Genomic DNA, 26,011 nt, shown 5'->3' on the forward strand with positions numbered 1-26,011 from the left:
GTTGGAGACGTTTCCAAATTCCATTATAAAACAATTAAGATCGTTGAAAAAGTTTTGGTATCAGTTAATATTCAATAAAGTTAAAAGCTTTATAAATAAATCCGAAAAACAATAAGACTAAGGTGGCGTTTGTTTTTTAAGAGGTGCTTAAGTCTGAAGTCTGAATTCACTTCTGAATTTTAAGAGGTGGTGTTGAAGTCTGAAATCTGAATCAGTCAGATTGTTTGTTTTTACGTCTGAAATCTGAAATCTGAATCATTGAAATCTAGGCTTTCTTTGCAAGCATTGGAAGCTCTAAAAGCAATTAAGAGGTTTTGAGTGAAAATGTTACCTCTAAATAATTCAGACATAATCAGAGCTTTTAAACTCTTAATTGAAGAAAAAAAAAACACACTTAATACCCTAAGGTCTGACCGATTCAGACATAAGAGGGTATTAAGTGCTTTTTAGGTAAAAACAAACAGGGCCTAAGCTTTATTACTCAAAATGGAAACTTTAGTAAGATGACTTATATTTTAAGAGTTCAACAGTCAAAAAGCCCAAGGCCAAAAAGAAGAGATAATCCGGAATGTAATACTCCAACCAGAATTTTTTACACCACATAGATTGAATCTATCCTTCGTGATAGATTCAATAAAGAAAGAGTAGAAGCAGAGTGTTTACGGGGTGAACAAAAACTAAATACAATACCCGAATTTAAAACCAACATGTTAATCGTTGATGATACGAAGCAAAAACTGCACGGATTAGATCATGTCCTTAAAGGTTTTATACGGCTACTCTTTTGTTGTGAGTCTCAAATAGCAAAGCTCCAGGATTTGATAAAGTTAAAGTATTCAATTGTCAACAGCAATGACAACAACATCAAAGCAAAGTAGATACAGAAATTGTAAGTAGAGAAGAACTTTAGATGCAGAAAGAGAGTTGCAGAGACAATTCGGTTTTTCAGTATATTTTCTCAAAGCTTTTAGCCCTTTATTTCTATCTTATAAAAACCCTAAAAGGATTTTTCTATACCTAAATCAATAGTAGGATCTTAGTAATTACCTTGAGTGCTAACCATAAACACTATTTTTTACACCAAAATGATGTAAATAAATATTATTAGACCATGGTGTTTTACTATTTATAACACCAAAATCATGCAAAACATGATGTGTTCATTTGAGAGATTGTGTAAAAATGGGTTTGGCGTAAAATATGATGTGATCATCGGAAAAAGTTTAAGGGGCTGTTACTAACTGCTAACCAGACTGACTCGGTTAAGAAATCTTACTAGGTTAGCAGTCAGCACGTTTACCAAATCACTGATCCGACCGAAAACTGACCAAGACGCTGACTGAAATCTTACCGAGCCAGCACCAAATTAATGCTTACACGGGACAGTTTCTTTGTTTCCCTCGTTGCCCTTCCCTTCATTTGGCGAAAAGCTTCCCCTTTCTTCTTTTATTTCCCTCTCTGTTCCATCTCCTTCCTCCAAGAGTTTATGAAATTTCAAAGATCATTGATCGTTTTGACATGGCAACAGATTTCGATCCAATGAACACCCATCCTATCTCGTCTCCTCTCCTCCCTCCATCACCCCTCGAGCTAGATACTCATCTGGTCTGAAACGTTTGTCACGTGATATCTGAAAATCCACCAAAAGGGACATTTCTCACGTGATGTCTGAAACCTAACCCAGTGGTGGACATGTGTATGTGGAGAAACTTGAATTGGTGCGCAAGTTTGCTGAAAAAGTTGATGAAGTCGATTCTGGTAAAGTAAAAAATTCAATCACCTCGTGTTTTCTTTGTTTTGGGTGTTTCTCAAAGCATCATATTTGAGATTGATACTATTGATTCGAGATGGGTTTTCTTTGTTGTGGACATGTATGGTGAATATGGTATATCTTTTTATGCTCAAAAAGTGTTTGATAAAATGTCTCAAAGAAATGTGATTACTTGGAACTTGTAATTTTTATTTTTGATAAAATGTCTTGTTATGGCTAAAGATATCTACTTCATTGTCATCCTTAATTCCATATGACAAGCTTGTCTCCATCAAAAGGAAATGTGATTTTTTGTTCTTGTTGATCAACAGTTGATTAAGCTTTTGAAGAGCATGTTGATATCATTTGCCTTTTTCAAATGTCTAATATTTCCTATTGTGTTAGCATTAGCAATGGCAAACATAATTATAAATTGGAAACATTAGCAAAACACTTTTACCCGAACAACACTTACCCATGATAATACTTAGGGGCCGTTTACTAAACGCTTACTTGGTAAATGCTTACCGGATAAATTTCCATATCGGATGAACATGAGAAGGGCCAAAAATCTTACTGGGTAAGAGCGATGAGCATGATGGAGAGTTTTACCCAGTAAGTAAGGATGACGACTCTTACCCAGGTAAGCGCTTATCCATTAAATTGTTGCATTCGATATGTTTTAATGTACTAAAATCTTACGCATCAAAATAAATCATAGTGTTGACTCATATCGATAAGCACTTACCGGGTAAGCAATTGGGTTAAACGGCTCCTTACTCATGATAGCACTCTTACCAAATAAGAGTTGGAAAACGGCCCCTAAGTTGGGGTAAAGTGCTTGACAAAAGCTACGGAAACTAACACAAGAAGCTAAAGAGATTATGTACGAGAAAACTCTTGAATGTGTCACTTGATTTCTTGTTTTAGAAATGTACCAACACAAGAAGCTAAAGGATGCTTTAGAGACACTCTTAGAATGCTACATTGCTTGTATCTTGGATTTCTTTAAGTTTACAATGTCCATTTTTAGAGCAACTCCACAAGAATAAAACCTTGAGAGTCGATTAAACCGGCAAATAAAGGTTACACCTTGGGACCCGTATGGGTCGTTAATTCAAGCCTCCTAAGAACCACTATGGCTTTTCTTAGTTGTTATCTTCACTACCAAGATTATTCTACAATTATAATCATCCAAATTTGATTACAAAATACACAACGGATAATGTATTAATTAGTACGTTAAAGTGTTCCACCCAATGCTATAAAAATACAAACATGACCTAAAAGTTTTGAAAGAACTTTACTAGTTTCTTCTAGTGGACTCTAATCGCATCGGGAAGCCATTCTCGGAGATCGTTTGGTAGGCGGTCCAATAAGTGGTTGATGGGGATCTCTGAGGATGCCGAGTGCCCCCGGTCTTCGTTGGACTTATTAACGAAAAGGTAATTGGCCCAACAATATCTAAGTTACTAGTAGAGCCCAACCTTCCAAGAGTTCAATGATAAGTCTCATCAAACATGAGCGTATGTGAGTATTTGCCCCTGATAGATATTAGATATTTAGAAAAACGTTCATCATGTTTTCTATGTTTGAGTGCAAATTTTCCTAGAAATCAACCCATACCAACAGCCATGTATAATAATTTATTGTTGCACGGTCAGGGCGCACCTACTAAGGATTGAGGGGGGTTCCGTGCACCCGCTCACTTGATTACCGTAAAGGAAAAAAAATGTAGACGTCTTGAAATTGCACCCACTTGATCATTAGGGTGTCGTGGAATATTTTAAAACTAAGTCTGTAACACAAATATGTAATCACAAGAATGGCTTATGTTGGTCGAATTAAAGCTCCTCTGAGAGGAGTTTTGGGGTTCTATACCAAAATGTTGCACATGTTTTTTTTGTTAACAACTTCTTCAATAATATTGAATACTCTTTTTTTGATAGGGAGGGAGGAGACCCCTCCAGATCAAGATAAAACACTAAAACGTTAAAACAGCAACAATGAAGTGCTCGGGTAGGAGGAAACCTCAACTACCAGAATCCAAGGCACCCCGAGGGGAAAGAAATAGGGAGACAGAGAAGAAGAAAGAAGAGAAAAGAGGGAAAAGGAGAGAAGGAAGAAAGGGAAAAGAAGAGAAGAGGGAAGAGGAAGAAAGAATACTCTTTTAATTTCATACTCAAAGGTATTTAATAGCACATTGAATACTTTTTTTAAAAATAAAACACATTAAATACTCTATTAATTTCATATCATATTGTTTGATCATTATGGGGTCATTTACTAACCGCTTATCCCGTCAGTGCTTACTGGTAATTTTTCTTACCGGATGAACATGACAAGGGTAAAAAAAAATTACCCGGTAAAAGCAATGATAAAGATGAAGAGTCTTACTCGATAAGTGATGGTGACGACTCTTATTCGAGTAAGCGCTTTCTAGGTAAATTGTTGCATACGATACCATTTTGATGTACTACAATCTTACCTGGTAAAATAAATTACAATGTTGACTCCTAAGGGTAAGCGTTTACCGGGTAAGCATTTAGGTAAACGGCCCCATAACTTTCTCCAAAAGAATAAGTTTTTCCTCTTGGTTAGTTTGAATTTTCTAATTTGCTTTTAGTTATTATTTTGATTATTGTTACTCAAAATTCTAGATGCATAAGAAAACAAAATAAAATGCATAGTTAATTTTGATTTGCAAGACGTTTTTTAATACCAGGAGTCCTAGATGCATAAGAAAACAAAATTGAAAACCTGGAAAAAAAACGAAGGACAATCAATATCATACTAAAAATTGGAAATTTTTATGAAATCAACCAAAAAAACAAAATAGTCTCCCATAACGATAGAATTCAGCTAAAACACGTCGGCAGTAAAACGTAGTCTTGTATTTTACTCAAAAGTTCAAGCTCGATTCAATTTGAAAAAATGAATTATTCCCGAAATCGACATAATTGACTTTATCTTAGATCAAACCGCGTCGACTTTTCCCTCTGATCAAACACATGATTTTTATCTTAAAGATACACTCGCTCAAGAAAATTCTTAAGTCCGCCACTGGACATGGTAAGTTTAAGTCTACTCATTTTGGTCTTTTGAAATGAAAACAGGGGCCAAAAAAAACAAAAATTCAGTGAAAATTATACAAACAGATAAAATAAAACCCAAAACACTTAAGTTGGAACAGTAACTGGTATAGCCTTACTAAAAAAAAGCTAAATTTTGCCTTCGTGCATCTGGTACACGAGACAGTACAACACAAAGCATAAACTTGTTGTCCCACGTTTGTTACGACAATTAGACTGAGATCGGACAGAACTGAGTGGAACAAAATTGCATTTCTCCTACCCCACCAAAATAGGTGGAACAAAAATTAGTAGACGAGACAAGCTTGATAAAATTACTAAACTACCCATGTCAAAATAAAACCCTAAAACCTTCCGCAATTATTTCACCTGCCTACCTCACTCTTACTCCTATCCGTTCAGTCCAGTCCAGTCCAGTCCGCATACCAAACGAAATGTTGGACTAATTTTCAACTTGAAAGGTACTGTAAATCCTAATAAATAAGACTTTCACATAAGTATCTACTGCAGTCTAGTTCTAGAGTGAGGAAAAGACTCAAGAACTGCATCTTAAAACAACATTGATTATCATTTATGAGTAGGCGACAAAGGAAGACATAGTTTTTGCCAAAATTCAAATCTACAAACTGCTTTTACAAAAATGTGTTAAATAGTTGTAATGGGTACAAAGCATATTACCTTAAAGCCCCAGTTTCGAAAGAAGTTGACGCCATCTTGGAGTTTCTTCGTCAAAAATGTAGGTCAAAGGAGACACCAAAACGCCACTGCCTCCGATCTGCATAGAATAACATCAGATCACATGATAATACTAGAAAATGCAGTACAGTTGCTTAAACTGTTTTTTTCAAAAACTTAAATTAAATGAAAGCAGTAAGAATAAAGGTTCAAAATTGACAATCCAGTTTGGATTTGACTTCAAATTTCTTTGCAGAGTTGGATACCGAAATGGAAAACCGTATGAAAATTGCAATAATTGTAGATCTTCATCTTTTTTCAGTACTTTTGTGCTAAACCCCGAGCTATGCTGTTATATCGGTCAGAATACGAAATATCGGTCAGGACCGATATTCGATATATCGGTTATATCGGTGATATATCGGTCCAAAATTGCGGTTAACATAATATTTCTTAGAATTATATATATAATATGCATTAATTAGAGTTTAGAAATATAGTTTCAAAATTAAAACATCACATCATCTAAAGTGTTCAAAAACGAGCTAATATAAAAGAAAGAAGAAGACCGTTGTGGAGGCAGATCAATTTCAGACCTAATTTAAGTTACCAAGCCCAAAAAACTAGGCCCATGAAGTAACAAAAGCCCAAATATTTAAACCCTAAAAAATCGATATATCGGTCCGATATTTGCATCAAAATATCGCTAAAAATCGGGAAAAATCGGAAAATATCTCCGATAATATCGGGAACGATATTTTGACCGATATTTTCTCTAGGAGCGATATCCGATATATCGCCGATATATCGACGATATATCGCGATATTAACAGCATAGACCCCGAGTAATCATTACAAAAGTAAGGCATTCATTCTGGTACACCTTATGTATTTTAATTAGAAATCTGGAAGCTAATTTCGGATATCCTCTCTTTTTTTTTCGTTATAATGGAAAGTATTTTAGATATTTGACCAACAGTCGACCAGTTATACCAACATGAGTCAGTTGTTGCAATTTTTATGGACAGAGGGAGTAAAAAAAACTTGAAAAGTAACACATGTTCTTCTAGGCTTTGTATTTCCATAATTGAATGTGTGACATGTGATCAGCTTCCTAAGAAACCAAAGTTTTTTTCGCTAAATTTTTTAGCTTAAAAGATAAAGTGGGGAAAAAATTGGACAAGTGGCCCCCACGGCCACCAGCACCAGCACCAGCACTTGTACCATAGGAGGAGCTGGCCCATCAGTTAAATAGAACAGGAAATTCCCAAAAGAGGAAGAGAAAAAGAACTTGAACTGGTTTAGATGCCCCAGGTAGGCTTGACTATGTCCCAAGGTTTTCTAATCTTTTGTATCTAAAAAGACCACCACCTATATTATTGTTATTAACCATGCTGCCAACAAGTTGAAGATTGTGAGGATATCTTACCGCTCTCAGCTGCTGAACGGATTTGTAGAGTAACTTTTTGGGTACACAAATGACTATGGCATAATAATCAGCTTTTACCCCGCTGTCACTTTTGCGGAAAACTGGACTTACAGTAGGTCCCTGCATGTAGACAAACACATTGGGTAAAGTATAGTTTTGCCCACTAATTATCTAAATGTGTGACAAGAATATGACATTTCCTAGTTATTGCTTTCACTAGTAAGAATAGCTTGAACATATAAAAAAAGAAACCTTGCTGCTCTCCTGTGCCTGCAACTTCCACCTCCCCCCAGACTACATTATTTCTCAAATCACTGAAAAGGGAAAGAAAATAAGGGTCACCTGCAGACCAGATAGCGATGGTTGGCTCAGAATTCGCTCAGCTACTTCCTCTGCACTGCTTCCTCTCATGTTGGCAACTACCTGCGGAGATGCAATATATAAGAAAGTCGCAAGTAATCTAAGATTGCAATATACTCCCTCCTTTCAAAGAAAAAAAGAGGATATCTTCAACTATTTTACAAATTTAAAAGAATATAGATTTTTGAAGCCACGAGTTTCAGGGAAACTCATATGACTGGAAGGTCATCCATTCAAGCCATGAAAACCATCTCTTTGCAAAAATGAAGGAAAAGATTATGTACAAAGACTTTACTCCACAGTCCTTATAAAGCTGAGGAGAACATTTTAGGTGTAAAGGAAGGCCAAAATTAGCATGAGGACAGTAGTCAAGAGAGAATTAAATATTGGATGTCTCTGAGGGACTTCGATAAGAGAGCGTGGAATCTATTTCTAGAGCCTCGGGATGTCAGGTTTCTGTTTTAGCCCATCTCAACTGGATTTGAATAAAAAGGTCTGTATTTTTGTGAAAGTATTTAGCATCTAATAATGTTACTAAAATTCCTCGATTATCTAATAACAAGTTCTAGAAATTCAAAAATTACATGAACTGAATATGAATTCTAGAATTAAGAGGTAGCATACAAATGCATATCATCTTACCGTGAATTGACCAAGTGCCCTTAAATGTGCCTCGAATCTTTCAAGAATCTCATGTGTGATGTCCAATAAACCTTTACGCTGGAGTAAAGACTTCTTACTAGCAACAAGGACAGCCTGAAGAACATTCTACTCAAAAAAAAGCAGCAAAATTGAAAACTGAGACGACCTTTGCATGGTTGGACTAATTAACTTCACCTGACTTTCTAAGAGAACTCCACCTTCAATTTCTTTGAGATTGTTCTCTTTCAATGTCGTCCCGCTACTAACAAGATCTACAATAGCATCAGCTATCCCCATCTGAATAAGCAAGAAAAATATGTGAAGAGTATAATAATACAATACATCTTGGAAGAAACATACAAAGTTGTTTTATGCATAAAGGCACACAGATATAACTCAAAAGCAAAGGTCTTAAAAACTTCACAGAATTCATGATCGGCCATCCCATTTGTGATATTAGAAGGAGAACGGAAGAGTTTTATTAAAATAACAAAAAGTTACAGCCTAACGTAGGACTCCCACCAGCAAGCATGTCCTCCCAACCCAGCAGGACAAACCCCAGAGGTTGGGAAGGAGTGAAAGGCACACTGATATCATCATACTGTCTATGGCAAAACCTATCCAATGCAAGAATATATAATGAAACCTTATACCATCCCAACTTCTGAAAAGGTCAATTAGGTATATCAGATGATCATATAATTTCAGCAAACGTAGCTCACAAACAAGTTTTCTTTGGTCAAGGACGCCAAACGCAACAATTGATAGTCCATGGGTCATGAAGTATTTATGCATCACATGATAACAGTATAAAGCATTCACACCCTATTAAAACTACTATTAATAATGTTAACTAGACAATCTAATTTATCAACAAATTCTGGTGAAACTTGTTTGATTACCAAGGAATGGGACAAGAGACTTGAATACAATCTGGAGTGGATATATAAAATTCAACTATCATAAAGCATTGAGCAAATGTTTTGTTCCGATACAGTTGGGGCACCTACAACCCTCCATCCCCCTCTCTGAACCATATATATGGTTAACAGGGAATCTATTAGTAATCAGATTTATTTGCTGTAAGACATTGTTTAAACAACAGTACCCTGAAGACGTGCATTTACAAAGCAAGTATAGCCATGGCCATAGAGGTAGGGATAAGATCATCCTCAAAATCAAAGCTTGAATGCTGTCGGATGGTCATGGTAATGGTTTTATGGCAAAAAAATATGATGTGTTATACAAAAAAGAGTAACGAAGAAAAGATAAAGGAGGCAGAACACAAGGGCGACAGGAAAACATATATCGGATGTAATACACAAATCCTAGTATGTTTTTTAAAACAGAACGAAGAAGCAAACTTTCAATGTGAGATGCTCAAATGGGCTAGAGACTTTGGAGAAAACATATTTCTATAAGAACTAGAAAATAGATTCAAATAAATTGCCATCATCGACGGGAAACACCCTTAAAAAGCTAGGAACATATTATTCCGTGGAGCCAAACTTAAATGAGAGACAACAAATGTACCCTCTTAATCAAAATTTGGACAGATAACTAAACTGTCCATCAAAGATCCATCATTAAATTTAAAACAGTATGAGTAATGCTACAACTGTGTGACTCAGGTTCCTGCTTATCACATGCCTGCAAGTTCAAATCTTCTGATGATATCCATAGGGATTTACTGAAGTTTTACTTGCAGTCATGCTACCGAAAAGAACCATATGAAGCCTTTCACCTTACTAAGGGCCGTGTATGGGTATGACTAGGCACAATACATGCAAAATTGGTATGTGTCATGTGAATAGTAAACTCGTTCCTTCTTCTTCTGTTGTGGACCCCTTGAATGTATCAAGTTTGATGCAATTATTGCGGAAGAATGCTATTGATAAGGTACCTCAAGGAGCCCAATTCAAAAATAGAACAGATTTACTGCTAGAGACAACCATGATATGTATATGAAGATAAGGCATAGACATCACAATTCTCATGGAAATTTATGCATCTAAAGTAGTAACAACGGGTCACATATCCATAATAGATGAACTTGAATTAAACAAAGTCTCACTGCAGGAGCTGCCTCCAGTGCCCCATCAGCAGTTGAAAACACAACATGCCGAAGCCCATTCTCTTTCAGAAATTTAGGACCCAGCTGCAGGAAATAAAGAAGAAACAATTTAAACTTCCAATATAATTAGGATACTAGGAAAGAAAATTATAACAGTGCCACGAAAAAAATATATATTACATATGTGAAACCAGTAGCAACTCTTAGAGGCTTCTCAGCAGTCCATTGAGGCATTTCCATAAGTTCCTTCACTGAATTAATTTTCTCAAAGATCCCATACTTTGGAATCTGTTAAGAACAGGGAAAAAGTCACCTAAATATTTTTAATTTTGAGGATATAACTGCTGTTTTGTAGTCTACCCGTTTAAAAAAGAAAAGTACAACTTACTGCAAGAGATAAACGACAATCTCCATATGCTAGTGCATCATGAACAAGAATTAGATCTTCATTTCCCTACCAGGAACAAATAAGAAACAAAAATTTACATCTCATGATATCCAAATGACAATCCCCATGAAAAAAGAGAACACAGAAAACCACACCACCTCAGAAGTACTATTGTCTTAACAACGACACAAAATATAGCAAGATAGTCAAGTAATTTGATCACAATGACAGCACAGCAACCATATAACCTATGTAATTTTTCTGGTTGCATTTATTTCCCTTAATCCTCCGCTTGTTAAGTTTCTGGCTTGAAATTCGGTTATTTTCGCAAACAGAACAAGACAAGTAACAACGAACACCGTGTGGAGCAGGAAATGAAATTGTGAAATGTTACAATTTGTTTAGCCAAACAATCAAACAGAAGAATTCTTTTAATGACATCACCAAAATCAAACAGAAGAATTCTTTTACTGGAGTTGTGGATCATCAAGGAGTGTTTTCATGCCCAAATAAGATACAGATTCACAGACTAGACTAATGTCAACTGTTGGGTTTAAGCTTGTGCTTTAAAGATTGTATTCAAGCTTGTTTCTCCTAGTTAATTTTGTCTTTGTAATTGGTAGGTATAAATAGTTTTCTTTCCTTGTAATTAGTGTAGGATTATCATTGTAATCACTTTGAAGAAATTAAAGAAATTAATCTTTGGCAAATCCTCTCTTGGTGTTCATCTTTCTACTATTCTATGTGTGTGAATTTGATTGAAGAATTACTGGGAATTTCAGTTGGTATCAGAGCTAACTGCAGCAATTTGGATTTGATCTACCCATAATCTGGAAAATTGGACCGAAATTCGGACTTTTCTTGAATGTGTTCTTGAAGTTCTTGAACATTTCTTCACTGTTCTACCCAAATTCTTCGATTCTTTGTTGTTTAATCATTGAAATATAGTGAATTGTGTGCGAATTCAAGTTTGGAAACTATCTGTTCATGTGATTTTCATGATTGAATTGATATGTTGATTCAATTCTGAACTTTTGAGTTTTTCGATACTCGAGTCTGTTCTTGAAATCTTTATCAATTTGAGTGAGTTTGATCGAATTTTAGTTGAAATTGTTGTTGAATCTATGTTTCTGACTAAATTTGTGTATGTTTCATTCATTTTGACTCAAATTTTAGCAAGTTTGATTGAATTCTGGATTTTTTGTACGAGTTTATGCTCATCGCTCAATGAATTAATTCATCAAGCAATAAGCTTAGCTCATAGGTCATTGAATTTGTGTGTTTGAGTTTGGATTGGGTTGTCCGATTTTGATTCTTTCATCGCTCATCTGGTTAAGCGATATTATTCATCGCTTGTAATTGTGTTTGTATTTTTTGAATCTTGCTAATCGGTCACCTTTTGATTGATAAGCTTCCTTATCGCATAACTTGGTATCCGGTGAAGTTGGTATCTGATGAAATCAATATCTGGTGAAGCATTCTTGGTGTTTGGTGAAAGGGTTTTATTGATAACTTTGTGTCCAGTGAAAGCTATAATCAGAGAAGTGTTTAAGTTTGATCAAGTATTTGACTGATTTCATTGTATCCAGAGAGCACATTATCCGGATAAGTTTTGTGAAGAGTGATTAAGTGTCCGATTAAGAATTTGTAGTTTTTGAAGAAGTGTCCGATATCTTTGGGTGAAATTTTGGAGATTAGAGATTTGAAGAAGAAGTTAGTGATCCACTGGCATTGGTGTCTGAGAAGAAGGTTAGGTCAAAGTCTGGCAAGTGTAAAGGAAGTGGTTGTGACAAGTGAGTCATCAAGTGAAGGAAGTGTTGACAGTGATTCTGATTCAAAGATTAAAGAAATCAAGTAGGCCATGGTTATGTTAACTAAGGCATTTCAAAAGAAATTCTACAAGAAACTGCATTCAAACAGTCAGAGATTCTCTTCAGGCTCAAAGTATGAGTTTAAAGATAAATTTGGTGATAAAAAGAAGTATGATGAAAAGAGGTTTGAGAAGAGAAATGATGAAAAGAAAAAGTTTCTAAAGGGAGTAGCTGATGAAAATACTAAATGCTACAACTGTGGCAAGAAGGGACATTTTGCTATGAATTGTAGAAAGCTAGTGTCCAAGAACATTGACTATTATAAGAACAAGTTCCTTCTATCAAAACAAAAGGATGCGGGTAAAGCTTTGATGGCTGAGGATGACCATTGGCTAAACTTGACTGAAGAAGAAGAGGAATCAAATGTTGTTGCACACATTTGTTTGATGGCTAGAACTGAGAATGAAATATCTGAGAATGAGGAAGAAGAAGCAAATTCAAGTGATGAGGTACTTGAATCTTCATGTTTTGAACAGATGCAGGGAATGATGTTCAAATTGCAAGATTTTCAGCAAAAACTTAAAATTGAAAAAGATCGGGTTGCAATGTAAGAAAAAGATCTTAAAATGCAACAAGAAAAATATGATAAGCTGAATGCTGAAAATTTTGCATGAGATCAATCTTTGTTATCCAAGAGCAAAAAAAATTCTGAAAAAATGGATATCTTGACAGAAAAAATATCTGAAATATCCGCTAAACTTAAATCATTAGAAATAATTAATGATGAACTGATTGTGAAAAATAGCACTCTTACTTTACAAAATAAAGTTTTAAATGAAAAACTCAAAGACCTAGAAGAGAAGTTGTACAAGAGAGGGCAAACGGATCAAACTATTTTTCTAAATAAACCAACCGAAACCAGAACTTTTAATCCAAGGGAAGGGTTGGGATACGAAAATCCGAATTGATTAAAGAAAGCTTTATATTTTTCTTCAACGATTTACAAATTTGAATATCTTGACCTCGGTCCAGAATATCAAATCAAGTTTATGAAATCATCAGAGGAAGTTGAAAAACAAGAAGATTTGAACAGAAAAAGAAAAGACAAAATGCAAGTCCTTTTAACTATACTGAACTAAATGAAAGTTATGAAAACAAAGTTCCTGCTCTTTCAACTGATCGTTATCATAGCTATTCAAAAGCAGAACTTGAATCAAAACCAGTTGAACAAAAACCTTATACTCCGACTCTAATTTTAGAAAAACGGGTTGTTCAACTAGAAAACATTTTAAATGAAGAAAGACTTTCATTCCAAAAGGAAAAAGAAATTATATTGAATAAAATTGAAAATTTTGAGAAGACTAAGAAAGAAGAGGAACATACTGAAACTGAATATTTTTCTTGTTCAAAACCTTCTTGTGAATCCTCTGAACCTGATGAAGTCAATTTTTCAAATGAGGAGCTTAATTTTTCTGAAATTATAAATTCGGATACGTGTTTAGATAAAGAGATTGATAAATTTGACTTCTCTCAACAACTACCCAGTTAGGGGTGTAAATGATACGAGACAACTCGCGAGCTACTCGAGATCGATTCGGTCAAAACTCGGTCAACACTCGACTCGAATAGGCTCGGCTCGAACTCGAGCTCGTCTCGATATATTAACGAGTCGAGTCAAGCTACACAGTACTCGACTCGAAAAGCTCGTGAGATACTCGATTATTTTATATATAATTAGTTTTAATGATAAAATTTGTAAAATATAAATAATAAAAATGTCCTACATTCTAAGATATTTAAACAAAATTATGCATTTTTTAATTATAAAACGAATCAATTATTATTTTTATTAAAATCAAAATTAAAAAAAAAAAGACAAAGAAAAACTATAAAAAAAGGTTAGTGAAATTGTCCCACATTGGAAGAAAGATGGTAAAGGAAGGGAGAAAAAATGTTATAAGAAGATAGGGAGGTGAATGTAATTTCTAACTTTGTCTTTTTGATGATGAAGTTTGAAGTTGATCATTTAGTTTTGTAAAAAACTAAGAGAACACATTTAAGTTTTAAAATTTATAAGAGAAAAATCCTAAAATTTCATAAATTTGAATGGGTGAGCTTGGTTCGAGTTTGATTTGAGTTCGAGCTCGAGTTTGAGCTTGATTCGAGTTCGAGTTCGAGCTTGAGAAATAGTTATCGAGTTCGAGTCGAGCTTTGATTTTTACTACTCGCGAGTTTTCGAGTCGAGTTCGAGCTTGGAAATTCGGTTTCGAGTTCGAGTCGAGTATAGTGATACTCGAACTCGACTCGCATCATTTACACCCGTATACCCGGTCATGATGCTTTCATTATAAATGAAAATGAAAAGACTGAGAATTCTGATAAGGTCTCCTATTTTGAAAATGAATTTCCTGATAATTCAAAACCTGTTTCGGAGAATACTTATTATAAAAAGAATAAAATCAAAAGATATTCAAAGAAACAAAAGAAGAGAGTTAATAAAAATCTGAAACATAAAGTTCATCATAAAAGTAAATCTGATGATTTTGTTTCTGATATTTTAGATAAATCTTTGAAGTTCAAGCGTATCTGGCGGATGAAAGGATCTACATCTATAGAATCTACAAAATCATCTGATCAACTTAGGAAGAACAAATTTTGCTATTCCTGTAAAGAATAACACTGTGAATGTACAAAAACATTCATTCAGTGAAATAATTGATCATGCAAAAGGCAAAATGCGTTGTTCTTATTGTGAATGGGATGAATTTGTGTCTTTTACTGCTTTTCATGCTCTTAATACTGCTTGTTCCTGTGTTCATAATGATATATCTGCTGTGAAAAGAAAAAATGTTTTCAAAGAAAGTTGGTTTGGTAATTACAGTATACCACCAACCAGATCTAATATCAAAGGACCCATACTGAATTGGGTACCTAAAACCAATTGATTCAATGTGCAGGTTAACCGGCATATGTGGTTCTTAGATTCTGGATGCTCAAAACACATGACTGGTAGGAAAGATTTACCATCTAACTTTATTGAATCTTTTGGTGGTACTGTCACGTTTGGGAACGAGCACTACCTATCCTTGGATATGGTGATGTTATTCATGGGAAATTTATGATTAAGAAAGTCTCGTATGTCGAAGGACTTGGTCATAATCTGTTCAATATAGGTCAATTTTGTGATAAAAATCTGGAGGTTTGCTTTAAATCTAACTGGTGCAGCGTCCGTACGCGTCCGTACTTCTGATGGTAAGGAAATTTTAGCCGGTACCAGAAAATCAAATCTTTATACAATTAACTTATCTAATCTACAAGTAGATATTGATGTCTGCTTGATGTCCAAGGCTTCTATGCAGCAAAATTTGTTGTGGCATCGACGACTTTCGCATTTTAACATCAAAAACCTGAACAAGTTGGTTAATGACAATTTGGTGAAAGGTCTGCCTGATTTGAAGTTCAACAAAGACCATGTTTGCGCAGCATGTGAAATGGGTAAGATGAAAAAGGCTTCTCATAAGTCCAATGTTGAATTCAACACTGATCGTCCTCTACATCTACTGCATATGGATCTCTGTGGTCCAATGCGAGTTCAAAGTATCAACGGAAAGAGATATGTACTAGTCATTGTTGATGACTACTCAAGATACACATGGGTCAATTTTTTGAAATCTAAAGATGAAGCTACAGAGATTATCATTTCATTCTTGAAGAGCGTTCAATTGTCTGTTCAGAAAATTAGAACAGATAATGGAACTGAGTTCAAGAATAAAACTCTTGGCTCATTCTTAGACTCTAATGGTATCATGCATACATTCTTGGCAGCCCGAACACCGCAGCAAAATGGTGTTGTTGAGCGAAAGAATAGAACTTTAGTGGAAGCTGCACGTACACTCCTTGCTTTTTTAAAGCTTCCTTTATTTCTATGGGCTGAAGCTATTGATACAGCATGTGTTACCCAAAACCGTTCTCTCGTACATAAAAGGTTTGGTAAAACACCATATGAACTCATAAATAAACGAACTCCTAATATCAAATTCTCTCGAGTCTTTGTTTGCAGGTGTTTCATTTTAAACGACAAAGAGGACAGAGATAAGTTTTCTAGGCTGATGAAGTTGTTTTTATTGGTTACTCAAAGAATTTTGCTACTTACAGGGTCTACAATAAAGGGACAAAATGCGTCAATGAGAGCGTCAACGTATCATTTGATGAAGTGGTGGATGTGGCTTCTGGACAGAACAGTTCAGATAATCAGCCTATTTCAACCCCTAATATTGAACCTCACATGAACCCATTCAAGGCAACTCCCCCAATGCCTACATGGATCAAAATTTTGATCAATCTTCTTACATTCCCATACCTCACAGTAGTAAGTGGACCAAAGATCATTTGATAAGTCAGATTATTGGAGATCAAAATTCATCTATCCGTACAAGGTCTGCTACTGCTAATGAGTGTCTTTATTCTACTTTCTTAAGTAACTTTGAACTGACTAAGGCATCTGAAGCCTTAGCGAACCCGGATTGGATAATAGCAATGCAAAAGAAACTCAAATCAATTTGAAACCTTAAAAGTTTGGAGATTAGTTCCACGTCCTAAGAACAAGACGATTATCGGCAGTTCGGCACAAAATGGGTATTCAAAAACAAGAAAGATGAAGACAGTGTTGTTGTCAGAAACAAGGCTCGGTTGGTAGCAAAAGAATATAATCAGCAAGAGGGCGTAGACTTTGAAGAAACTTTTGCTCCGGTGGCTAGAATAGAAACCATAAGAATGTTTTTGGCATATGCGACTCATAAAAATTTTACCGTATATAAAATGGACATCAAAACAGCATTCTTGTATGGTCTTCTCAAAGAAGAAGCGTATGTTTCTCAACCGGAAGGATTTGTTGACGAGTCAAAGCCTGACCCTGTATACATCCTTGACAGAGCCTTGTATGGTCCAAAACAAGCCCCGAGAGCCTGGTATGATATTCTATCTGAATTCCTTGTGAAGTCAGGCTTCTCGAAAGGTAATATTGACACAACTCTCTTTATTAAAAAGGGAAAGTCTGACATTATCTTGATATTGATTTATGTTGATGATATAATATTTGGATCTACAAATCCTAAAACTATAAAAACTTTTATGCCTTAATGGTTTCAAGATTAAAAATGAGCATGATGGGTGAGATGAACTTCTTTTTGCGTTTGCAAGTCAAACAATTATCTTCAAGAATTTTTATTCGTCAAACAAAATATATTTCTGATATCCTGAAGAAATTTAATAATGGAAAATTGTTCTTCTATAAAAACATCTATGGCTCCTTGTTCAAAACTACATGTTGATCCTTCGGGTAAAGCTGTAGATCAGAAAACCTACAGAGGCATGATTGGTTCTTTGATGTATTTAACTTCTTGTAGACCTGATATTATGTTCTCAACACATCTCTGTGCCAGATATCAGGAAAATCCAAAAGAGTCCCATTTAAGTGTAGTTAAACGTATTTTTCGGTATCTCAAAGGGACTGCTAATCTAGGTTTTTGGAATCCTAAGGGTATTGGTTTTTAGATGACTGCCTACTCAGATGCAGACTATGCAGGGTGTATGTTGGACAGGAAGAGCATTTCGTACGCTCAATTTCTTGGAGATATTGGTAAGCCGAGCATCAAAGAAGCAAAATTGCGTGCCAACCTCTACTGCTGAAGCAGAATATGTAGCTGCTCCTAGCTACTGTTCTCAAGTTATCTGGATGCGCACACAACTCAGAGACTACGGTTTTTCTTACAATAAAATTCCAATTTCCTATGATTCAAAAAGTGCAATTGCAATTTTTTGTAATTCTGTTCAACACACCAGAACAAAACATATAGATATCCGATATCATTTCATTAAAGATCATGTTGAAAAAGGAACTACTGAATTATATTTTATAAATACATAATATCAGCTAGCTGACTTATTTACAAAAGCTTTAGATGAAAAACGCTTTAGCTTTTTAATATCTAAGTTAGGTATGTTGAATTTGAAATTTTGAATTTTTCTTAAAATTTAATCAATGATTTGAAAATCTTATGTTTATTAGTTAAACTGATAAACTTTTGATTTCTATGTGATTGAATTCAGTTTAAGTCAAATTCAGTATTTCAAATATCTGTATTTTCAAATATAAGTCAGTATGTGTGATCAAATTTTTGAATTTGAATTCTATTTTTGAGGGGGAGTGTTGAATCTTTTTTATCTTGATCATTTTTCTATGGGGAGTAAAATACCTACTGAATACTAACTGATATAATTTTTACAGGTATTTTTCAAAGACTCAGCTTTAATCGATGAGAACTTTTAGGATAAAGGTCTGTCCGATAAGGACCTTATCCGGACAAAGTGTTGTCCGGTGAGGGTTTAATCCGGACATAACTATGTCCGATGAAGATCTCACTCGGACAAGGCATGTCCGATGAGGACCTTATCTGGACAAGGCCTATCAGATGAATTCTTATACGAACAAAGCTTTGGTCGATGAAGATGTGTTCCATAGAGATGTTAATCGATGAAGAGTGTAAGCTTGATCGATGAAGAGTGTAAGCTTGATCGATGAAGAATCCCATTTGCACATCAATTATTGAAGAGAGCTTGACATGACATTTAAGATACCGTTTGATAGCTTCGATTCCTCTAACAACTCCTTCCAATCTCACAGTCTAGTTGCGGATTTCATGATACAAATGTTCTGAGTCTTTTAAGAACATATTCGGAAAGTCAGCTTCGCTAAAACTCCAAACTTGTCCGTCTTATCTTGTCACATAAAACACTGGATACCAGACAATGACAAGCTTCAATATTCTTGATTGAGACAATTCGATGCTTGGTTCGTACAAAGCTGATGGGTTAACGTTTAGCTTTGAGAAAGTATTTGTATTCTTTGTGATATTCACTTGTTTCCTTGTGAATACCCAAAATCTTATTTGTACTCGAGGCTTTTCGATGACGAACAAATACGTTGAAATAAATGTCTTCAAGATATGGCTCTCTGATTCTCGCTCTGTCAAATCCTGGAACATTTGATCGAATAGCAAAAGGTACGTACTTCCTTGTAAATATCTCAGTTGCAGCTTGAGAAATGGAAGATGTATCGGGAACACTTGGTGACCCGGTAAGAGCTAATTCAGGTATTTCTTGAGGACCGGATTGAAGTGGGAAGATAGGATCATTTTCATCCATATCTGCTTCAAACTCAAAGAATAAATCATCTGAATCGTCATTTTCTTCTGTTTCAGCATCATAATCTTGAACTCCTCCGATTTCCCTTGAAAGACATCATTGAATACCACATTAGCTGACAGACCCAGTAACAACCTTGTTTCTACTGTGGAGACCGTCGGCTTTTCAACCATTGGCTCGATCTCTGGGTCTGTAGTCACAGTCACCTCTTGACCTGTAGTCCGTTAACTCATCCAGCTTGAACCGGACTTTGAACATTACGCTCCTTAGAGTTCTCTTCTTCAGATACCACAACTTCATTGCCCTTTGAAGACTCAACCGACCTCTGTCTTTTGTTCTCCCCTCATGGTGATCAAGATCGTCCTGATCATCATGTCTTCGTTTCAGAGAGGTGGCCTGAGCTTTGCAAGTATCCTCCAGAATTGAAACCCTTTCAAATAAGATATCAATTAAGTTATGCATATTGGCTAAGGCTTCGGTAGTTGAAGCAATTGTAGAGCCAAGTTTTGTAAGACTTGAAACTATAACGCTTTGAAAAAATTTAAATTTATTGAGGAATCCCAATCCATTACCATACAAGGCTCTGTCAACCTGAAGAGACCAGATCAAGAGCTAGAAGACATTGATGGCTATCCTCTGTACATGATTCTTGAAGATCCAGAGTTCGGGGTGGTATATGAAAATTCTGAGAAAGCTAAGAGATTCCTAAGGTTCAGTGAGCTAAACAAGTATTGCGATGGAACAATCAAGATCATGAGAAGAGAACTTGAAAGCAGAACGGCTGTAGATGACAAAGCTTCTGGACAGAACAAGTTAAGTCTGAGGGAGAGGTATCGGAATGCTTTAAGAAGATGTGAGACAAACTTGGGCTTTAGAAGATCAAAATTCACAATGTCTCGTGCTTGAATCCAAAGAGGGAGAATGTTGGGTTTAAGCTTGTGCTTTAAAGATTGTGTTCAAGCTTGTTTCTCCTAGTTAATTTTGTCTTTGTAATTGGTAGGTATAAATAGTTCTCTTTCCTTGTAATTAGTGTAGGATTATCATTGTAATCACTTTGAAGAAATTAAAGCAATTAATCTTTGGCAAATTCTCTCTTGGTGTTCATCTTTCTACTATTCTAAGTGTGTAAATTTGATTGAAGAATTACTGGGAATTTCATCAACATCACATATTACAGAAGTATTAGGGTCATCATTTGGATTTTAAGATCATACTTTTGACGATTACCATGAATTTTATAGACACGCAATCTAACAATCTAGGCATGCATAGGACAAAGAGCGTCACATTCATTAAAATCCTCATTAAATCTCGTGTATTGTTACTTGCTTTACTGCATTAGATTGTTTATGGATGTATTGCCTTGTATTTAGCTTCTGGTTCGTATATTATGCTTGGATAACCATTTACACCTGAAATGTTCCGTATTTGTTGTTAGTGATTTACATGCATTTGGGTTCTGGTATTTTGGGACTACAGGATAATTTGTGGGTTTGTTTGTCTAGATTTGAACCCCTACAGTGTACACCTAACAAGCACCAAATTGGCCCAATCTCTCACTAGCTATGACACTAGGGTTTCAATTATCAACTCTTAAAATTGACATACTCAATAAACTGATGAATGAATACTAATAGTGACCACCTGAAACACAAATTTTTGGTCACCTCTTGTGCCTAAGTCGATGAGCTACAAGTACAAGAATTCAAGTGAGGCAAACACCTGATAATGCATAACTTCCACTTCTTTAGGTTTCATATCACTAAAATCCTCACAAGTATTACATGCAAATTTTACCTGACTGGTGTGACCATGATTCCAGCACATATATTGATATATCAATCGTCAGTTTTCATGTCAAACTTTGTCGCTCTATGACAGATTTAGCCTTTCTTTATTCTAAGAAATCCACAAGGGCGTATACAAGTGCAATACAAGGAAGAATCATATAGGAAAGAAGAGTATGGAACACCTCAAACATCAAAAAAGCTTAATACTGGACAAGACAGACTCAACAAGAGAAAATCATGTTACCCCAAAGTCACATATATCCACTCACACCCACACTCTCACAAAACATAGTAAAGTAATTAAGGAATGTCTTTGGACCAAAATAATCCTTCAGTGGAATGTCTTTGGACCCTCTTATGAGTCAAAGATGCAAAATGTAACTACTAAGTAGCATAATTCATGGTAAAAAGTATCATTCACAGCCCAACCTGAAGTGATAGGTTTTCAGTTCCATATGGAACTTGTACCATGACCAAATCCTCTTAAAATTCAAGATAAAGTACAAATCCAATAGATTGTTTTGCTATAACTAAATTAAGTTCTATTTAAGAGATATAAAATGAACTTTTAACATAAAAAGAAAAAGTCACTACTGAAGTTACCACCATATAAAAAATTAAGCTACTCAAAATGGTAATCAAAAATTGGTTATGTTACAAAAATACAGTTTTCCCAATGTTTTGAAAAACGTTGAGTTGCTAAACTAGAAAACCTAATAGTTCTAAGTGCAAATAAAATGTATTGCATGGTTCAAGATAAATTAAGAATAATGATGCCGTTTGAAATGAACAGGAAGCTATTGTCTATGAGCTAAAATTATATATGAGAATATACAATATATCCATCATATATTGCGTCTTGATTCTTACCTGTCCATATTCACTAAGTGTGTCAAGACCAACAATACCAAGGTCTAAATCTCCTGAAACCAGTTTCCGCACGATATCTTTGGGGCGCTGAAACCAGACTTCTACGTTTGAAAGCTGCAATCAGATTTTGAGAATAAGTCAATTTCAAAGACAAGTTCAATCTTAGACGAGAACTTTTGTAATATCTCAAATGCAATGCGCCTATGCAGGTACTGTGAATGCCAACTTCCTACCAAGTTTTTGTCTAGCAGAAGGACAGCTCATGTCATCCAATAGCATTTGTAAAATGTTCAAAGGATATACATTGTGACGTCTATTCATAAATCATTTGTCAAAGTAAGCGGTATTTCCTGAAAGGAATGTGATACAGAGCACATAGTCCCTCAATAACCTTCCTTTATGCATCAGTCTTTTGAGAATATTACAGAAGACCATATAGCTCTATTATTTTGGTCAAAATAAGTTTCTGAGAAATAAATATTGGTGATCCAGACCTATACATAAATGCAAAAGTCATTGGTGACACTTGATCAGAGAAAGAGATTGTTGGAACCCTGAACTTTTAATATATATGAACCAAAAAAAGTCAGATTTTGTTATGATGGATAGAGTAAAAGCTCAAGGGCTACTGTTTTAAGTATATTCAAAATCAATCTCCCTGAACGGTACAACTAAGTTTAAAGAATGAAGGAGGAACCTATTATCTCCAAAACAATAACAATTTTTATTTAGAAGCAGTTGCAGTTGGTACTGGGATGAAATAATAGTACCTGTCTCCCAAAGCAAAGCCTAGTTTGACTCTGTGATCAATGTGCTCATCTTTCTTATTATAATCCATGCCAATTCTCGTTGGGCAGGAGAAGGTTTAATGGTTTATGTTATAGGGCACCGTATCAAGTATACCACCAATAAAAAAAAAATTGTGTTCTTGTAAAATGTAACTATACTCTGCCTAGCTTCAATCCAGAAATGAACATATAGGAGATTAACAAACAAATGGAATATTTTTCTACCATAACATAGGGGTGCAACACACTTTAAGAATGATAGCTAGAACTCCTGAAGATAAATTAGAAGGTATGGCACATAAGGCACAGTTGGTCATGTATAAAAGAAAATAAAAGCTAATTTTTTTGACTTAACTGAATTGATGGCTTTCTCATGCTTACCACTTGCTCTCTGTTGCTTAAATCATTTTAATGCACTGAGTTAACCTATTATGCCTACCTACATGAATTGCAAGTAAATCAAATTCAATATAAAAACCCCCTTCAAAGCATACAGTTCTACTCCACTCAAATACACTTTGTTTTTTGAATGTCACGGTCAATTTTAAATTTAATAAGAATCTCATTCAAATTTAACCCAACACTAATTTATTTGTGGTACTAGTTATAAAGTGCAATGCAATTTGGCCAGCTTATAAAATGTAATATAATTAGTCCCAGCTGGACCTGTCCCAACTGGTTGGGACTTCCTGGTGATAAACTAGTGGTCAGAGTTTGAATCCTACCCTGTGTATGCCCAGCGAATTACTAGGATAAGTCAGTGGGTGGACAGAATAAATTCCACCCCTCCTTTGAGTGTGGTTTTGGAGTCTCTCTTTTCTCAAAAACGTAACATAATTAGCTTTTCTGCTCGAATAGTTTAAAATTGTCAGTCAATTTCAAGGCTGAAAGGTAATATGTTTGACATTTCCAAACACGCTGCAACTTTTTTCAGTTAGTCATCAGAAGTTCAAATAGAAGGCACATCTATTTCTAGTAAAACATAGATGAACGGAGGTAGCAGAAGTTGTTGCGCAGATAACTACCCCAATTGGTTGCAAAAACGCACCTGAGGAATGTCTGCAACGTATTGCCGAGGATTAAGTTGCCGCACAGATAATTGACAATCCTTCCAAGCATAAAATAAGAGTCAGATAGCAAAGTAAACACTGAAATCAAAACTTCAAAAATATTAAATCAATTCATTGCAGATAGAAAGTATACTTTGAGAAGATCAAGCGTGTCAGAGGCCATTCGACCTTTACTCGGCAAACCTAATCTAATCTCATTCCTCTCTGTGGATTTCACGTCCACGTTTCCATTAACGACTGTCACCGGCGACGACATGGAGCAACATGAGACGGTGAATTTGATGGAAATTCTAGCAGAAAAATGCGATGATGGAGAAGGAAGAAACTGTGTGAAACCAGTGGCGGCGGCGGGATATTGCTGTAGATATGTTTGAATAAGAGCCATAGCTAGCTCTCCCCCCCTCTCTCTTTTTCCGATGAGATTTTCAAGGAACAGCAATGCCGCCGGGAACGGTAGATACCGAGTGGATTCTATTTTGGGGGTGTGATTGTCTGCAACAGATGTATGGCATGCTATATCCATCCGCTGGAAAACTCAAAAACAAACTATGTCGTTTTTAATGATTAAATCCTGAACTGCGTTTTAATTTAAATTTTTTTATTTTAAATAATTAAATTTATGAAGTTGTATTTCGATGAAACTGATAGTTAAAATAAGAAACGTTATAAGGGATCTCGATCCTTATATGTATTTTAGGATGAGATATCCCGGATTAATTCTCGTATCAAACATGATTCATGGAAGAGTTTGAGATTAAAAGTGATCAAGGATCCAGATCTCTTCTTATTTTCTCATCTTAGCTCTCTCTCTCACACGATCCTTCATTTAATCTATAAATATTTTTTCAATAAAAATCAAACATTTAAAAATTGGTTACTTGCATTATTTTAATCCAAAAAAGTACGTGTAACCAACTACAAAAGTTTTGAAGTAAAACGACTTGTAACCCCTAAAAGTATATCGAAAAGAGAGATTGATGGCAGGGGCAGGACAATGATGGAGCGATAGCAGTGGTGAGGGGGAGTGATATCGTTGTTTGCGAGGGGGTTTGAAGGAAGTAGTTTTTGGAAACGATAAAACTGATTTAAGTTTTTTTTTCATTTTAAGACTTTTCTAGTCAGTTATAGGTGATTTTTTGTTAAAAAGTTATAGGTAATCAATTTTTAAAAGTTGGATCATTTATTTATTATAAAAAAAATGTTCAGTGACTTATTCATTCGAAATGAGAAAATTTAATGGTTTTTTGATTCAAAAAAAATAGTTTAGGAACTTGATCATTCTAAACGAGAAAGCTTAATGGTTTTTTTATTCAATTTGGATAGTTCGTTGGATTTTTATGAACTTTTCCCTACTATTTTACTATTTAAATCGCCGATGCTACCTACATAAAATGTTTTTTAATAAACAACGGAGCAAATTACAAAAATGGTCCTTATGGTTATAAGAAATTATAGATTGGGTCATTTGAATTATGAATTAGGTACATGTGGTTTTATTTTCGTTATGGGTTGGCTCCTTAATACTAAGGTGTTATTTGGCAGCTTCAGAATAATTTACTGTAGAATATTTAAGTGGTTATAATGTTTAAGAGGCTCTATCTGATTAAGTGACATATAGAAAATGATTTTCTAGAAATTGTGTTAAATCTGAATTATGTAAAATTACCATTTTACCCTCAGTCTTGTGTTGAATGAAACTTAACATTTGATAAATGTTTTAAATGAGAAATAAAAAATAATTATTGGTACAAGAAAATGCATGAAAATTTTTAACAAAATATAGAAAATAATTTAGTATGAAATTAAAATGAGAAACAGAGAAGACAACACCATGTGTGTGTGAGAGAGAGAGAGAGAGAGCACATGATGATGAACTGAAAAAAAAAAAAAATGGAGATAAGAATCTAAGAGACGAGAAGGTAAGAGGGTGAAAGGCACTCTTGGAAGAAAATTTACATTCCAGTAATTTATCTTTCAGTCATTTATATTTTTGCAATTTAATTGACATTTTTTTACATTCTCTTAATTTATTTTCTGCAATTTACTTTTCCGCATCAGTTATCTTTACA

The 26,011-nt window shown here is 35.0% G+C and overlaps 1 protein-coding gene across 1 annotated transcript; it reads right to left on the minus strand.

The window, feature by feature from the left end:
• Positions 1-5,386: 5,386 nt before the first annotated feature.
• Positions 5,387-24,466, minus strand: LOC112501961 (ATP phosphoribosyltransferase 1, chloroplastic-like). Its single transcript, XM_025105758.1, has 11 exons — positions 24,076-24,466; positions 23,921-23,980; positions 22,085-22,198; positions 10,411-10,476; positions 10,203-10,310; positions 10,023-10,106; positions 8,144-8,245; positions 7,949-8,062; positions 7,289-7,369; positions 6,947-7,066; positions 5,387-5,617 (listed from the first exon to the last, which is right to left on the minus strand). Exons 1-11 carry the CDS (start codon positions 24,463-24,465, stop codon positions 5,522-5,524), a joined length of 1,335 nt encoding a protein of 444 aa, XP_024961526.1. The 5' UTR covers position 24,466; the 3' UTR covers positions 5,387-5,521.
• Positions 24,467-26,011: the final 1,545 nt, after the last annotated feature.

This window comes from Cynara cardunculus, unplaced genomic scaffold (genome assembly GCF_001531365.2).
Source record: "Cynara cardunculus var. scolymus isolate 2C unplaced genomic scaffold, CcrdV1 Un_Scaffold_763, whole genome shotgun sequence".
NCBI lineage: Eukaryota > Viridiplantae > Streptophyta > Magnoliopsida > Asterales > Asteraceae > Cynara > Cynara cardunculus.